The sequence below is a fragment of the Oncorhynchus mykiss genome, chromosome 9, assembly GCF_057628025.1.
Source record: "Oncorhynchus mykiss isolate SJ-2025 chromosome 9, ASM5762802v1, whole genome shotgun sequence".
Taxonomy (NCBI): Eukaryota; Metazoa; Chordata; class Actinopteri; order Salmoniformes; family Salmonidae; genus Oncorhynchus; species Oncorhynchus mykiss.
Genome location: NC_143030.1, coordinates 8,132,885 through 8,151,045, shown reverse-complemented (window position 1 = coordinate 8,151,045; position 18,161 = coordinate 8,132,885). Strand labels below are relative to the sequence as shown.

The 18,161-nt window shown below is 39.9% G+C and overlaps 1 protein-coding gene across 10 annotated transcripts in view; it reads right to left on the bottom strand.

The window, feature by feature from the left end:
- The window catches only part of znf638 (zinc finger protein 638), a 45,570-nt gene that overhangs the window by 16,400 nt on the left and 11,009 nt on the right, over positions 1 to 18,161 (bottom strand). For 7 of the 10 annotated variants that reach the window (XM_090183400.1, XM_090183394.1, XM_090183396.1 and 4 more), the window contains 8 exons: positions 17,490 to 17,611; positions 14,564 to 14,808; positions 11,290 to 11,433; positions 10,695 to 10,852; positions 4,075 to 4,243; positions 3,491 to 3,634; positions 641 to 769; positions 477 to 515 (listed from right to left, as the gene is read on the bottom strand). In XM_090183400.1, the coding sequence (XP_090039526.1) occupies positions 477 to 515; positions 641 to 769; positions 3,491 to 3,634; positions 4,075 to 4,243; positions 10,695 to 10,852; positions 11,290 to 11,433; positions 14,564 to 14,770 (990 nt within the window). In that variant the 5' untranslated portion in view covers positions 14,771 to 14,808; positions 17,490 to 17,611. The remainder of the gene's footprint in view (positions 1 to 476; positions 516 to 640; positions 770 to 3,490; positions 3,635 to 4,074; positions 4,244 to 10,694; positions 10,853 to 11,289; positions 11,434 to 14,563; positions 14,809 to 17,489; positions 17,612 to 18,161) is intronic. The other 3 variants (XM_090183398.1, XM_090183402.1, XM_090183399.1) reach the window with 2 other exon arrangements.

The window sequence follows — 18,161 nt, the reverse complement described above, 5'->3', positions numbered from 1 at the left end:
CAGAAAGGTTAACAGGTTATAAAGGGGTTATTAACAGGTTATAAAGGGGTCACTAACAGGTTATAAGGGGTCACTAACAGGTTATTAACAGGTTATAAAGGGTCACTAACAGGTTATAAAGGGGTCACTAACAGGTTATAAAGGGGTCACTAACAGGTTATAAAGGGGTTACTAACAGGTTATAAAGGGGTTATTAACAGGTTATAAAGGGGTCACTAACAGGTTATAAAGGGGTCACTAACAGGTTATAAAACGGTTATTAACAGGTTATAAAGAAATAAGGCCCAAGGGGGGTGTGCTACATGGCCAATATACCACAGCTAAGGGCTGTTCTTACGCTCGACGCATCGCCATACACCACAACCCCCCCGAGGTGCCTCAATGCTTTTCTCCTCTGGTTACCAACGTAATTAGAGCAGTAAAGATAAATGGTTTGGGGGACACAACAACCTCTCTAGTTAAATCTATGAACTTACCGTAGTGGTGAGGCCCTTCAGAGTGGTGTACACACCCTCCTGAAACAGAAACAACAGACACCTATGATGACTGGACTGGACTGGACTGGGTGGGTGTGTGTGTGTGTGTGTGTGTGTGTGTGTGTGTGTGTGTGTGTGTGTGTGTGTGTGTGTGTGTGTGTTACCTGGAGGAGGTTTGTATCAGGGCGGGTCAGCGTGAAGGTGAGGGGACAGTCCAGTAGTTTAGGAGGAGACTCTGTGTAGTTGGTCAACATAGCAAAGCTCTTCTGTTCTCTCTCCATACGGATTATGGCCTGTTGGGTCAAATACACTCATTATCACGACGACAACAAAACACCCACGTTACGGTACTGCATCAACAACAACAACAACAAACCCCCACGTTACCGTACTGCATCAACAACAACAACAACAACAACAACAAACCCCCACGTTACGGTATCAACAACAACAACAACAACAACAAACCCCCACGTTACGGTACTGCATCAACAACAACAACAACAAACACCCACGTTACGGTACTGCATCAACAACAACAACAACAAACACCCACGTTACCGTACTGCATCAACAACAACAACAAACACCCACGTTACGGTACTGCATCAACAACAAATAACACCCAAGTTATAGGACTGCATCAACAACAACAACACCCACGTTACGGTACTGCATCAACAACAACAACACCCACGTTACGGTACTGCAACAACAACAACAACACCCACGTTACGGTACTGCATCAACAACAACAACACCCACGTTACGGTACTGCATCAACAACAACAACAAACACCCACGTTACGGTACTGCAACAACAACAACAAACACCCACGTTACGGTACTGCAACAACAACACCCACGTTACGGTACTGCAACAACAACAACAAACCCCCACGTTACAGTACTGCAACAACAACAACACCCACGTTACGGTACTGCAACAACAACAACAACAACAAACCCCCACGTTACGGTACTGCATCAACAACAACAACAACAAACCCCCACGTTACGGTACTGCATCAACAACAACAACAACAAACCCCCACGTTACGGTACTGCATCAACAACAACAACAACAACAAACACCCACGTTACGGTACTGCATCAACAACAACAACAAACACCCACGTTACGGTACTGCATCAACAACAACAAACACCCACGTTACGGTACTGCATCAACAACAACAACAAACACCCACGTTACGGTACTGCATCAACAACAAATAACACCCAAGTTATAGGACTGCATCAACAACAACAACACCCACGTTACGGTACTGCAACAACAACAACAACACCCACGTTACGGTACTGCATCAACAACAACAACACCCACGTTACGGTACTGCAACAACAACAACACCCACGTTACGGTACTGCAACAACAACAACAAACCCCCACGTTACAGTACTGCAACAACAACAACAACAACAACACCCACGTTACGGTACTGCAACAACAACAACAACAAACACCCACGTTACGGTACTGCAACAACAACAACAACAAACACCCACGTTACGGTACTGCAACAACAACAACAACAACAAACACCCACGTTACGGTACTGCATCAACAACAACAACAAACACCCACGTTACGGTACTGCATCAACAACAACAAACCCCCACGTTACGGTACTGCATCAACAACAACAAACCCCCACGTTACGGTACTGCATCAACAACAACAAACCCCCACGTTACGGTACTGCATCAACAACAACAACAAACCCCCACGTTACGGTACTGCATCAACAACAACAACAAACCCCCACGTTACGGTACTGCATCAACAACAACAAACCCCCACGTTACGGTACTGCATCAACAACAACAACAAACCCCCACGTTACGGTACTGCATCAACAACAACAACACCCACGTTACGGTACTGCATCAACAACAACAAACACCCACGTTACGGTACTGCATCAACAACAACAAACACCCACGTTACGGTACTGCAACAACAACAAACACCCATGTTACGGTACTGCATCAACAACAACAACACCCACGTTACGGTACTGCATCAACAACAACAACAACAAACCCCCACGTTACGGTACTGCATCAACAACAACAAACACCCACGTTACGGTACTGCATCAACAACAACAACAACAACAACAAACCCCCACGTTACGGTACTGCATCAACAACAACAACAACAAACCCCCACGTTACGGTACTGCATCAACAACAACAACCCCCCATGTTACAGTACTGCATCAACAACAACAACAACCACCCACGTTACGGTACTGCAACAACAACAACAAACCCCCACGTTACGGTACTGCATCAACAACAACAACACCCACGTTACGGTACTGCATCAACAACAACAACAACAACAAACACCCACGTTACGGTACTGCAACAACAACAACAACACCACCCACGTTACGGTATTGGCTTAAAATTAAAGAATTCCTTCAACACTGCCAAGTTGAGGGCCTCTAAATTCTCTCTAACTCCAGCCATGCCGACTGTGCCCCCTGCCACGCCCCCCCCCCCCCCCCCTTTGAGCCATGAAAACCCTACAGACACACACACACACACACACACACACAGAGAGACACAGAGAGACAGAGAGAGACAGACAGGGACAGAGAGAGAGAGAGAAAGGCACACAGACAGACAGACAGACAGACAGAGAGACAGAGAGACAGACAGAGAGACAGACAGACAGACACACAGAGAGACAGACACACAGAGAGACAGACACACAGAGAGACAGACACACAGAGAGACAGACACACAGAGAGACAGACAGAGACAGAGAGAGACAGACACACAGAGAGACAGAGACAGACACACAGAGAGACAGAGAGAGACACACAGAGAGACAGAGAGAGACACACAGACAGACACACAGACAGACACACAGACAGACACACAGACAGACAGAGAGACAGATACACAGAGAGACAGATACACAGAGAGACAGATACACAGAGAGAGAGACAGGGACAGACAGAAAAACAGCCGACCTACCCATCTCTGGTTGGGCAGAATGAAACAGTTGTAGAGTCCAGGTTTGTATCCGTAAGGCTTCACCAGAGCCAGAACATCTTCCTCTGTATATCCAGTTTCTGGTAAACCTTCGATCTTCACAAACCTATTATTCGCAATGTCAGGCTAAAGACGGAAAAGAGGAGAGGGAGAAAGACGGATCAGTTTGTTTCTGACCCCATAGACCCAGGTTCAGAGTCACCGATAATGTGATTCATGTTTCTCTGTTTTTAATGGAGCCGAAGACATATTTCCTAATTACGTTTTTTCAAATTATAATTACACGGACAAATATGACTATTTAGGGCCTGAAAACAAACGGCACGTTTCAGATAGAGATCTGGCCCCGGTGCGTGACCTAAACACCTCCTGGGCCCAGCTCCAGTGACCTGGCATATTGCCTCGCTGAACACGCTCTGACAAAGGCTGCTGGGACTTTGGGCTAGTTTACTCCTCCTACCTGCTCGCTACGAGTCCTTAGTGTCTAGAGATCTGGAGCTCACAGACACTCCCTGGAGAGACACCAGTGCTCTTGTGTGTAAAAAAGAAAGAAGCCCTAAACGTACCTGCTGAGGACCGAGGGGACTTTTCCCCTTGGACTTGGTATTAGATCCACACACCTTGGGTGTGTTCTTGGTACCGGCAGTTTGCGGTTTAGTTGTGGTCGTTGAAGACTTGGTAGATGTTTTAGTTGACTTGGTGGTGCTGGTCTGGGACTGGGCTGCTGTCGCTTTCCTGAGGGAGAGAGAGGGGAAAGAGAGAGAGGGGAGGGGAAGAGAGAGAGAGAGAGAGAGGGGGGAAGAGAGAGAGAGAGAGGGGTAGAGAGAAAGAGAGAGAGGAAGAGAGAAAGAGAGAGAGAGGGGAAGGGGGAACAGAGAGAGAGGGGAAAGGGAAGAGAAAGAGGGGAAGAGAAAAAGAGAGCGAGAGGGAGGGGAAGAGAGAAATAGGGAGGGGAAGGGGAAGAGAGAGAGGGAGGGGTTGTATGCAAAATGTAAAAATACATTGTCTTTTATACCTTTTAATGAAGGATCTCACACCGAATATATAGAGTTGATTAATTATATACTGAATATATAGAGTTGACTAACGATCTCACACCGAACATATAGAGTTGATTAATTATATACTGAATATATAGAGTTGACTAATTATATACTGAATATATAGAGTTGATTAATTATATACTGAATATATAGAGTTGACTAACGATCTCACACCGAATATATAGAGTTGACTAACGATCTCACACCGAATATATAGAGTTGACTAACGATCTCACACCGAACATATAGAGTTGACTAACGATCTCACACCGAATATATAGAGTTGACTAACGATCTCACACCGGATATATATATAGAGTTGATTAACGATCTCACACCGGATATATAGAGTTGACTAACGATCTCACACCGGATATATAGAGTTGACTAACGATCTCACACCGGATATATAGAGTTGATTAACGATCTCACACCGGATATATAGAGTTGACTAACGATCTCACACCGAATATATAGAGTTGACTAACGATCTCACACCGGATATATAGAGTTGACTAACGATCTCACACCGGATATATAGAGTTGACTAACGATCTCACACCGAATATATAGAGTTGACTAACGATCTCACACCGGATATATAGAGTTGACTAACGATCTCACACCGGATATATAGAGTTGACTAACGATCTCACACCGGATATATATATAGAGTTGATTAATTATATACTGAATATATAGAGTTGACTAATTATATACTGAATATATAGAGTTGATTAATTATATACCGAACATATAGAGTTGATTAATTATATACTGAATATATAGAGTTGACTAACGATCTCACACTGAATATATAGAGTTGATTAATTATATACTGACTATATAGAGTTGATTAATTATATACTGAATATATAGAGTTGATTAATTATATACTGACTATATAGAGTTGACTAATTATATACTGAATATATAGAGTTGACTAATTATATACTGAATATATAGAGTTGATTAATTATATACTGACTATATAGAGTTGACTAATTATATACTGAATATATAGAGTTGATTAATTATATACTGACTATATAGAGTTGACTAATTATATACTGAATATATAGAGTTGATTAATTATATACTGACTATATAGAGTTGACTAATTATATACTGAATATATAGAGTTGATTAATTATATACTGACTATATAGAGTTGACTAATTATATACTGAATATATAGAGTTGACTAATTATATACTGACTATATAGAGTTGACTAATTATATACTGAATATATAGAGTTGATTAATTATATACTGAATATATAGAGTTGATTAATTATATACTGAATATATAGAGTTGACTAATTATATACTGAATATATAGAGTTGATTAATTATATACTGACTATATAGAGTTGACTAATTATATACTGAATATATAGAGTTGATTAATTATATACTGACTATATAGAGTTGACTAATTATATACTGAATATATAGAGTTGATTAATTATATACTGACTATATAGAGTTGACTAATTATATACTGAATATATAGAGTTGATTAATTATATACTGACTATATAGAGTTGACTAATTATATACTGAATATATAGAGTTGATTAATTATATACTGACTATATAGAGTTGACTAATTATATACTGAATATATAGAGTTGACTAATTATATACTGACTATATAGAGTTGACTAATTATATACTGAATATATAGAGTTGATTAATTATATACTGACTATATAGAGTTGACTAATTATATACTGAATATATAGAGTTGATTAATTATATACTGAATATATAGAGTTGACTAATTATATACTGACTATATAGAGTTGACTAATTATATACTGAATATATAGAGTTGATTAATTATATACTGACTATATAGAGTTGATTAATTATATACTGAATATATAGAGTTGATTAATTATATACTGAATATATAGAGTTGACTAATTATATACTGAATATATAGAGTTGATTAATTATATACTGAATATATAGAGTTGACTAATTATATACTGAATATATAGAGTTGATTAATTATATACTGAATATATAGAGTTGACTAATTATATACTGAATATATAGAGTTGATTAATTATATACCGAACATATAGAGTTGACTAACGATCTCACACTGAATATATAGAGTTGACTAACGATCTCACACTGAATATATAGAGTTGATTAATTATATACTGAATATATAGAGTTGACTAACGATCTCACACTGACTATATAGAGTTGATTAATTATATACTGAATATATAGAGTTGACTAATTATATACTGAATATATAGAGTTGACTAACGATCTCACACCGAACATATAGAGTTGATTAATTATATACTGACTATATAGAGTTGATTAATTATATACTGACTATATAGAGTTGATTAATTATATACTGAATATATAGAGTTGACTAATTATATACTGAATATATAGAGTTGATTAATTATATACCGAACATATAGAGTTGACTAACGATCTCACACTGAATATATAGAGTTGACTAACGATCTCACACTGAATATATAGAGTTGATTAATTATATACTGAATATATAGAGTTGACTAACGATCTCACACTGAATATATAGAGTTGACTAATTATATACTGAACATATAGAGTTGATTAATTATATACCGAATATATAGCGTTGACTAACGATCTCACACCGAATATATAGAGTTGACTAACGATCTCACACCGAATATATAGAGTTGATTAATTATATACTGACTATATAGAGTTGATTAATTATATACTGAATATATAGAGTTGACTAACGATCTCACACCGAATATATAGAGTTGATTAATTATATACTGACTATATAGAGTTGATTAATTATATACTGAATATATAGAGTTGACTAACGATCTCACACCGAATATATAGAGTTGACTAACGATCTCACACCGAATATATAGAGTTGACTAACGATCTCACACCGAATATATAGAGTTGACTAACGATCTCACAGCGAATATATAGAGTTGACTAACGATCTCACACCGAATATATAGAGTTGACTAACGATCTCACACCGAATATATAGAGTTGATTAATTATATACTGAATATATAGAGTTGACTAACGATCTCACACCGGATATATAGAGTTGATTAATGATGTCATAGTGAATATATAGAGTTAACTAATGATGTCATAGTGAATATATAGAGTTAACTAATGATGTCATAGTGAATATATAGTTAACTAATGATGTCCTCGTGAATATATAGAGTTAACTAATGATGTCATAGTGAATATATAGTTAACTAATGATCTCCTCGTGAATATATAGAGTTAACTAATGATGTCCTCGTGAATATATAGAGTTAACTAATGATGTCCTCGTGAATATATAGAGTTAACTAATGATGTCATAGTGAATATATAGAGTTAACTAATGATGTCCTCGTGAATATATAGAGTTAACTAATGATGTCCTCGTGAATATATAGAGTTAACTAATGATGTCCTCGTGAATATATAGAGTTAACTAATGATGTCATAGTGAATATATAGAGTTAACTAATGATGTCATAGTGAATATATAGAGTTAACTAATGATCTCCTCGTGAATATATAGAGTTAACTAATGATGTCATAGTGAATATATAGTTAACTAATGATGTCCTCGTGAATATATAGAGTTAACTAATGATGTCATAGTGAATATATAGTTAACTAATGATGTCCTCGTGAATATATAGAGTTAACTAATGATGTCCTCGTGAATATATAGAGTTAACTAATGATGTCCTCGTGAATATATAGAGTTAACTAATGATGTCATAGTGAATGTATAGAGTTAACTAATGATGTCATAGTGAATATATAGAGTTAACTAATGATCTCCTCGTGAATATATAGTTAACTAATGATGTCATAGTGAATATATAGAGTTAACTAATGATGTCATAGTGAATATATATAGTTAACTAATGATGTCATAGTGAATATATAGAGTTAACTAATGATGTCATAGTGAATATATAGTTAACTAATGATGTCATAGTGAATATATATAGTTAACTAATGATGTCATAGTGAATATATATAGTTAACTAATGATGTCATAGTGAATATATAGAGTTAACTAATGATGTCATAGTGAATATATAGTTAACTAATGATGTCATAGTGAATATATAGAGTTAACTAATGATGTCATAGTGAATATATAGTTAACTAATGATGTCATAGTGAATATATAGAGTTAACTAATGATGTCATAGTGAATATATAGAGTTAACTAATGATGTCATAGTGAATATATAGAGTTAACTAATGATGTCATAGTGAATATATAGAGTTAACTAATGATGTCATAGTGAATATATAGAGTTAACTAATGATGTCATAGTGAATATATAGAGTTAACTAATGATGTCATAGTGAATGTATAGAGTTAACTAATGATGTCATAGTGAATATATAGAGTTAACTAATGATGTCCTCGTGAATATATAGAGTTAACTAATGATGTCCTCGTGAATATATAGAGTTAACTAATGATGTCATAGTGAATATATAGTTAACTAATGATGTCATAGTGAATATATAGAGTTAACTAATGATGTCCTCGTGAATATATAGAGTTAACTAATGATGTCCTCGTGAATATATAGAGTTAACTAATGATGTCATAGTGAATATATAGTTAACTAATGATGTCATAGTGAATATATAGAGTTAACTAATGATGTCCTCGTGAATATATAGAGTTAACTAATGATGTCCTCGTGAATATATAGAGTTAACTAATGATGTCATAGTGAATATATAGAGTTAACTAATGATGTCCTCGTGAATATATAGTTAACTAATGATGTCATAGTGAATATAGAGTTAACTAATGATGTCATAGTGAATATATAGAGTTAACTAATGATGTCATAGTGAATATATAGAGTTAACTAATGATGTCCTCGTGAATATATAGTTAACTAATGATGTCATAGTGAATATATAGAGTTAACTAATGATGTCCTCGTGAATATATAGTTAACTAATGATGTCATAGTGAATATATAGAGTTAACTAATGATGTCCTCGTGAATATATAGTTAACTAATGATGTCATAGTGAATATATAGAGTTAACTAATGATGTCATAGTGAATATATAGAGTTAACTAATGATGTCCTCGTGAATATATAGTTAACTAATGATGTCATAGTGAATATATAGAGTTAACTAATGATGTCATAGTGAATATATAGAGTTAACTAATGATGTCCTCGTGAATATATAGTTAACTAATGATGTCATAGTGAATATATAGAGTTAACTAATGATGTCCTCGTGAATATATAGTTAACTAATGATGTCATAGTGAATATATAGAGTTAACTAATGATGTCCTCGTGAATATATAGTTAACTAATGATGTCATAGTGAATATATAGAGTTAACTAATGATGTCCTCGTGAATATATAGTTAACTAATGATGTCATAGTGAATATATAGAGTTAACTAATGATGTCCTCGTGAATATATAGTTAACTAATGATGTCATAGTGAATATATAGAGTTAACTAATGATGTCATAGTGAATATATAGAGTTAACTAATGATGTCCTCGTGAATATATAGTTAACTAATGATGTCATAGTGAATATATAGAGTTAACTAATGATGTCATAGTGAATATATAGAGTTAACTAATGATGTCCTCGTGAATATAGAGTTAACTAATGATGTCATAGTGAATATATAGAGTTAACTAATGATGTCCTCGTGAATATATAGTTAACTAATAATGTCATAGTGAATATATAGAGTTAACTAATGATGTCCTCGTGAATATATAGAGTTAACTAATGATGTCATAGTGAATATATAGAGTTAACTAATGATGTCATAGTGAATATATAGAGTTAACTAATGATGTCATAGTGAATATATAGAGTTAACTAATGATGTCCTCGTGAATATATAGAGTTAACTAATGATGTCATAGTGAATATATAGAGTTAACTAATGATGTCCTCGTGAATATATAGAGTTAACTAATGATGTCATAGTGAATATATAGAGTTAACTAATGATGTCCTCGTGAATATATAGAGTTAACTAATGATGTCATAGTGAATATATAGAGTGAATGATGTCATAGTGAATATATAGAGTTACTAATTCTGTTACTTTTCAGAAGAAGACTTCTTGTCCCGGTCCAGTTCCTTTGAGTCCTCCAGCAGAGTCTCTTCCTCCATCCGTATGATAACGACCTGGCCTCTGATGGTCAGGGTCTTGCAGCTAGCCAGCAGTCTGGCATCCTCCTCTTTCTCAAACAATACTGACGCCTACAGAGAGAGAGATGGAGATGAGAGAGAGGGGGGGACCGGGCCAGAGAGGGAAAGAGAGAGAGATGTATTTGTGGTTGATTAGTTGTGTCTGTAACAGTGTCCAGTTCTAATAACCTCCTTGTGGGGACTGGGGGGGGGGGGGGGTCACCAGCAAGGGGAAGGACTGGGACATCATGAAATAGAGACAATAAGGGGTAATAACAGGAGGAATGGGGTACTCTACATTGAAATAGAGACAATAAGGGGTAATAACAGGAGGATGGGGTACTCTACATTGAAATAGAGACAATAAGGGGTAATAACAGGAGGATGGGGTACTCTACATTGAAATAGAGACAATAAGGGGTAATAACAGGAGGATGGGGTACTCTACATTGAAATAGAGACAATAAGGGGTAATAACAGGTGAATGGGGTACTCTACATCTAATGTACCTGCTGTATGGACTTGAGCAGGATGATGTTGTTGATCTTTCCGAAGGGTTCTACGGCCTTCATCACCTCATCATGAGCTGTGTGCTGAGGGATATTCATCAGTCTTAACAGAGCTGAGGTCCCTGGGCCTCGTTTCTTCTTAGTCTAGAGAAAACAGGAGGACAGAGGAGAGAGAGAGAGAGAGAGAGAGAGAGAGAGGACAGAGGAGAGAGAGAGGACAGAGAGAGAGAGAGGACAGAGGAGAGAGAGAGAGAGGACAGAGGAGAGAGAGAGAGAGAGAGGACAGGAGGAGAGAGAGAGAGAGAGAGAGAGAGACAGAGGAGAAAGAGAGAGAGGACAGAAGAGAAAGAGAGAGAGGACAGAAGAGAAAGAGAAGAGAGAGAGAAAGAGAGAGAGGACAGAAGAGAAAGAGAAGAGAGAGAGAAAGAGAGAGAGGACAGAGAAGGAGAGAGAGAGAGAGACAGAGACAGAGACAGAGAGAGAGAGAGAGAGAGAGAGAGGACAGAAGAGGAGAGAGAGAGAGGACAGAGGAGGAGAGAGAGAGAGGACAGAGGAGGAGAGAGAGAGAGGACAGAGGAGGAGAGAGAGAGAGGACAGAGGAGGAGAGAGAGAGAGGACAGAGGAGGAGAGAGAGAGAGGACAGAGGAGGAGAGAGAGAGAGGACAGAGGAGAGAGAGAGAGAGAGGACAGAGGAGAGAGAGAGAGAGAGGACAGAGGAGAGAGAGAGAGAGAGAGAGAGAGAGAACAGAGGAGGAGAGAGAGAGGACAGAGGAGGAGAGAGAGAGGACAGAGGAGGAGAGAGAGAGAGGACAGAGGAGGAGAGCGAGAGGACAGCGGAGGAGAGAGAGAGAGGACAGAGGAGGAGAGCGAGAGGACAGCGGAGGAGAGAGAGAGAGAGAGGACAGAGAGAGAGAGAGAGGACAGAGAGAGAGAGAGAGGACAGAGAGAGAGAGAGAGAGGACAGAGAGAGAGAGAGAGGACAGAGAGAGAGAGAGAGAGAGAGAGAGAGAGAGAACAGAGGAGAGAGAGAACAGAGGAGAGAGAGAGGACAGAGGAGGCGAGAGAGGACAGAGGAGGAGAGAGAGGACAGAGGAGGAGAGAGAGGACAGAGGAGAGAGAGAGAGAGAGGACAGATGAGAGAGAGAGAGAGAGGACAGATGAGAGAGAGAGAGAGAGAGGACAGAGGAGGAGAGAGAGGACAGAGAAGGAGAGAGAGAGAGGACAGAGAAGGAGAGAGAGAGAGGACAGAGGAGGAGAGAGAGAGGACAGAAGGTGTAGTTTGTGTTTGATATTGTGTCTCCACTGAGTGTCTCAGTCTAAACGTATTGTTGGACATGTGATGAGGGTTGGACATGTGATGAGGGTTGGACATGTGATGAGGGTTGGACATCTGCTGACATAAAAAAAGAGATAAATACATTTGATTTGATTGACAGTTTCAACGAAGAAAGAACAGAAGAAGAATGTCAGAGAAGCAGTCACTCCTCACTACTAACGATTAACGAGAAGAAACATTCACACAGACTTGCGATGCTGCCATAGATATAACCATTCCTCCCTGCTTGCTTTGCTTCATCTTCTTTGGCATTGAGTCCAACAGACAGCAGGTGATGACAGTATCACGAACGAATGGCAGCTGAGCGTAGATCCCGTGGGTAAATCTCAAGCGGAGGAAACCCCGCCCCGCGGGGGTGTAACCCCCCCCCCCCCCCCCGGGCAGTAAAACCCCGCCCCCGGGCAGTAAAACCCCGCCCGTCAGGTATGTAAGGGAATACCCCTTCAGTTATGTTAGTAGATGATCATGTTTAGAGCTGCAGAACAGAGGGGAGACAATCCTGGTCATTCTATGGTTTGGGGGAGACAATACTGGTCATTCTATGGTTTGGGGGAGACAATACTGGTCATTCTATGGTTTGGGGGAGACAATACTGGTCATTCTATGGTTTGGGGGAGGGGAGACAATACTGGTCATTCTATGGTTTGGGGGAGGGAAGACAATACTGGTCATTCTATGGTTTGGGGGAGGGAAGACAATACTGGTCATTCTATGGTTTGGGGGAGACAATACTGGTCATTCTATGGTTTGGGGGAGACAATACTGGTCATTCTATGGTTTGGGGGAGACAATACTGGTCATTCTATGGTTTGGGGGAGACAATACTGGTCATTCTATGGTTTGGGGAGACAATACTGGTCATTCTATGGTTTGGGGGAGACAATACTGGTCATTATACGGTTCATATTCATATGCAATATTGCAAAAACAGCTTAGCCTTTTGTTAATCCACCTGTCGTCTCAGATTTTGAAATTCCGCTTTACAGCGAAAGCAATCCAAGCGTTTGTGTAAATTTATCGATAGCCTAGCATAGCATTATGTACACTTAGCATCAGGAAGCTTGGTCACGAAAATCAGAAAAGCAATCAAATTAACCGTTTACCATTGATGATCTTCGGATGTTTTCACTCACGAGACTCCCAGTTACACAACAAATGTTCATTTTGTTCCATAAAGATTATTTTTATACCCAAAATACCTCTCTTTGTTTGTCGCGTTATGTTCAGAAGTCCACAGGAAAGAGCGGTCACGACAACGCAGACGGAAATTCCAAATAGTTTTCATAATGTCCACAGAAACATGTCAAACGTTTTTTATAATCAATCTTCAGGTAGTTTTTTAAATATATATATATATATATATTCGATAATATATCATACATGCATATTCTAGCATCTGGTCCTAATATAATAATATAATATATCAAACGAGTGTTTTTCAATAACAGCGGGAGGAACAATGGCCGCTTTACTCTGGAGCGCAAAAACTCACTCTGAACCCCCACCTATCCACTTACGCAATGTGATCTTTCACGCTCATTTTTCAAAATAAAAGCCTGAAACTATGTCTAAAGACTGTTGATACCTTAGGGAAGCCATATAAAAAGCAATCTGGTTGATATCCCTTTACATGGAGGATAGGCATGCATAGGAACAGAGAGGTTTCAAAATAAGAGGCACTTCCTGGTTGGATTTTCCTCAGGGTTTCGCCTGCAATATCAGTTCTGTTATACTCACAGACAATATTTTGACAGTTTTGGAAACTTTAGAGTGTTTTCTATCCTAATATGCCAATTATATGCATATTCTAGCTTCTGGTCCTGAGAAATAGGCCGTTTACTTTGGGAACGTTATTTTTCCCAAACATAAAAATAGCGCCCCCTAGCTTCAAGAGGTTTTAACAGTTTCATTTTAACGTCTGGAGGACAAAATACACACCTTGGTAGAAGTGGAGCTGGATGACTTGGAGGGAGAGGACGATTTCCTGGTTGATGACCTTCCAGATCCGAGCTTGCTTCCCGACTTGGACATTCCCGTTTCAGTTTTCCGAGAGGCACCTCCCTTCGAGGAGGAAGAGGAGGAGGCGGCGGCTCCCTTCTTCTTCGCGAGCTCTGCCAGGAGCGCGGGTGCGAGGGACTGCATCATAACTTCTAGACTGGTGTTCTCCGTCAGGGAGAGGCCAGCTGGAAAGGGAGACATGGGTTACAGAGAGAGACCAGCTGGAAGGGGAGACATGGGTTACAGAGAGGCCAGCTGGAAGGGTAGGGGGAGACATGGGTTACAGAGAGGCCAGCTGGAAGGGAAGAGATGGGTTACAGAGAGGCCAGCTGGAAGGGGAGACATGGGTTACAGAGAGGCCAGCTGGAAGGGGGGGACATGGGTTACAGAGAGGCCAGCTGGAAGGGGGAGACATGGGTTACAGAGAGGCCAGCTGGAAGGGGAGACATGGGTTACAGAGAGGCCAGCTGGAAGGGGAGACATGGGTTACAGAGAGGCCAGCTGGAAGGGGAGACATGGGTTACAGAGGGGCCAGCTGGAAGGGGGAGACATGGGTTACAGAGAGGCCAGCTGGAAGGGGAGACATGGGTTACAGAGAGGCCAGCTGGAAGGGGAGACATGGGTTACAGAGAGGCCAGCTGGAAGGGGAGGGGGAGACATGGGTTACAGAGAGGCCAGCTGGAAGGGAAGAGATGGGTTACAGAGAGGCCAGCTGGAAGGGGAGACATGGGTTACAGAGAGGCCAGCTGGAAGGGGGAGACATGGGTTACAGAGAGGCCAGCTGGAAGAGGGAGACATGGGTTACAGAGAGGCCAGCTGGAAGGGGAGACATGGGTTACAGAGAGGCCAGCTGGAAGGGGAGACATGGGCTAGAGAGAGCCCAGCTGGAAGGGGAGGGAGAGACATGGGTTACAGAGAGGCCAGCTGGAAGGGGAGGGGGAGACATGGGCTAGAGAGAGAGGCCAGCTGGAAGGGGAGACATGGGTAACAGAGAGAGGCCAGCTGGAAGGGGAGACATGGGTTACAGAGAGGCCAGCTGGAAGGGGAGGGGGAAGACATGGGTTACAGAGAGGCCAGCTGGAAGGGGAGGGGGAGACATGGGTTACAGAGAGGCCAGCTGGAAGGGGAGACATGGGCTAAAGAGAGCCCAGTTGGAAGGGGAGGGGGAGACATGGGTTACAGAGAGGCCAGCTAGAAGGGGAGGGAGAGACATGGGTTACAGAGAGGCCAGCTGGAAGGGGAGGGAGAGACATGGGTTACAGAGAGGCCAGCTGGAAGGGGAGACATGGGTAACAGAGAGAGGCCAGCTGGAAGGGAAGGGGAAACACTCTGTTTAGGCATGAGATTATTTGCTGCATGCCTCCTTCATGTCGGCCTGGAAAGTGGCAGAACTACAGAGCTGTTTGTCCAGTCCAGGAGAAAATCCCGAAAATCCATCTACTCGCAAAAATATCTGAAGCATCAGAATGGTTTGGCCTAATATTACTAACCACCGTGAGGGTTAACCCTAACCCTCCCAGCTAACCCTAACCCCTAACCCTAACCCTAACCCTCCCAGCTAACCCTAACCCCTAACCCTAACCCCTAACCCTAACCCTCCCAGCTAACCCTAACCCCTAACCCTAACCCTAACCCTAACCCTCCCAGCTAACCCTAACCCCTAACCCTAACCCTAACCCCTAACCCTAACTAACCACCGTGAGGGTGACCCCTAACCCTCCCAGCTAATCCTAACCCCTAACCCTAACCCTAACCCTAACTAACCACCGTGAGGGTGACCCAGTCACAGACTGTTCTCTCTGCTACCGCACGGCAAGCGGTACCGGAGCACCAAGTCTAGGTCCAAGAGGCATCTAAACATCTTCTACCCCCAAGACATAGGCCTAATGAACATCTAGTCAAAATGGCTACCCAGACTATTTGCATTGCTACCCTGTTATTATCTCTGCATAGTCACTTTAATAACGCTATATATACATATACATATATATATACACACACACACACAGTGTGGCAAACAAGTATTTAGTTAGCTACCAATTGTGCAAGTTCTCCCACTTAAAAAGATGAGAGGCCTGTAATTTTCATCGTACACTTCAACTATGGCAGACAAAATGAGAATAAAAAAATATCCAGAAAATCACATTGTAGGATTTTTCATTAATTTATTTGCAAATTATGGTGGAAAAAAAGTATTTGGTCAATAACAAAAGTTTCTCAATACTTGTATAATAATGTTATAATGTTATATACCCTTTGTTGGCAATGACAGTACTGTCAATCCTCTATTACCTCGACTAACCGATGCCCCAGCACATTGACTCTGTACCGTAATACCCTATATATAGCCTCCACATTGACTCTGTACCGTAATACCCTGTATATAGCCTCCACATTGACTCTGTACCGTAATACCCTGTATATTGACTCTGTACCGTAATACCCTGTATATAGCCTCCACATTGACTCTGTACCGTAATATCCTGTATATTGACTCTGTACCGTAATACCCTGTATATAGCCTCCACATTGACTCTATACCGTAATACCCTGTATATAGCCTCCACATTGACTCTGTACCGTAATACCCTGTATATAGCCTCCACATTGACTCTGTACCGTAATACCCTGTATATAGCCTCCACATTGACTCTGTACCGTAATACCCTGTATATAGCCTCCACATTGACTCTGTACCGTAATACCCTGTACATTGACTCTGTACCGTAATACCCTGTATATAGCCTCCACATTGACTCTGTACCGTAATACCCTGTATATAGCCTCGCTGTTGTTATTTACTGCTCTGTAATTTGTTATTTTATTTTTCTTAAAATGAAAAATGACTCCAGTGTGTGTGTCTCACCAGATGACTCCAGTAGTTTCTTGGCCAGTCTCTCAGCACTGTTAGACTTCGGCAGGCTGCTCCTCCTCGTCGTCTCCCGACGTTCCCTTGCTCTCTCCCGCTCATAGCTCCTAGAGCGCGACCTGGATGAAGGAATAGGAATAGTCATACATATTAACTCATTAAAGAGAGGAATATTCATACATATTAACTCATTAAAGAGAGGAATATTCATACATATTAACTCATTTAAAAGAGGAATATTCATACATATTAACTCATTAAAGAGAGGAATATTCATACATATTAACTCATTAAAGAGAGGAATATTCATACATATTAACTCATTAAAGAGAGGAATATTCATACATATTAACTCATTAAAGAGAGGAATATTCATACATATTAACTCATTAAAGAGAGGAATATTCATACATATTAACTCATTAAAGAGAGGAATATTCATACATATTAACTCATTAAAGAGAGGAATATTCATACATATTAACTCATTAAAGAGAGGAATATTCATACATATTAACTCATTTAAAAGAGGAATATTCATACATATTAACTCATTAAAGAGAGGAATATTCATACATATTAACTCATTAAAGAGAGGAATATTCATACATATTAACTCATTAAAGAGAAGAATATTCATACATATTAACTAATTTAACTTCTTTGGGA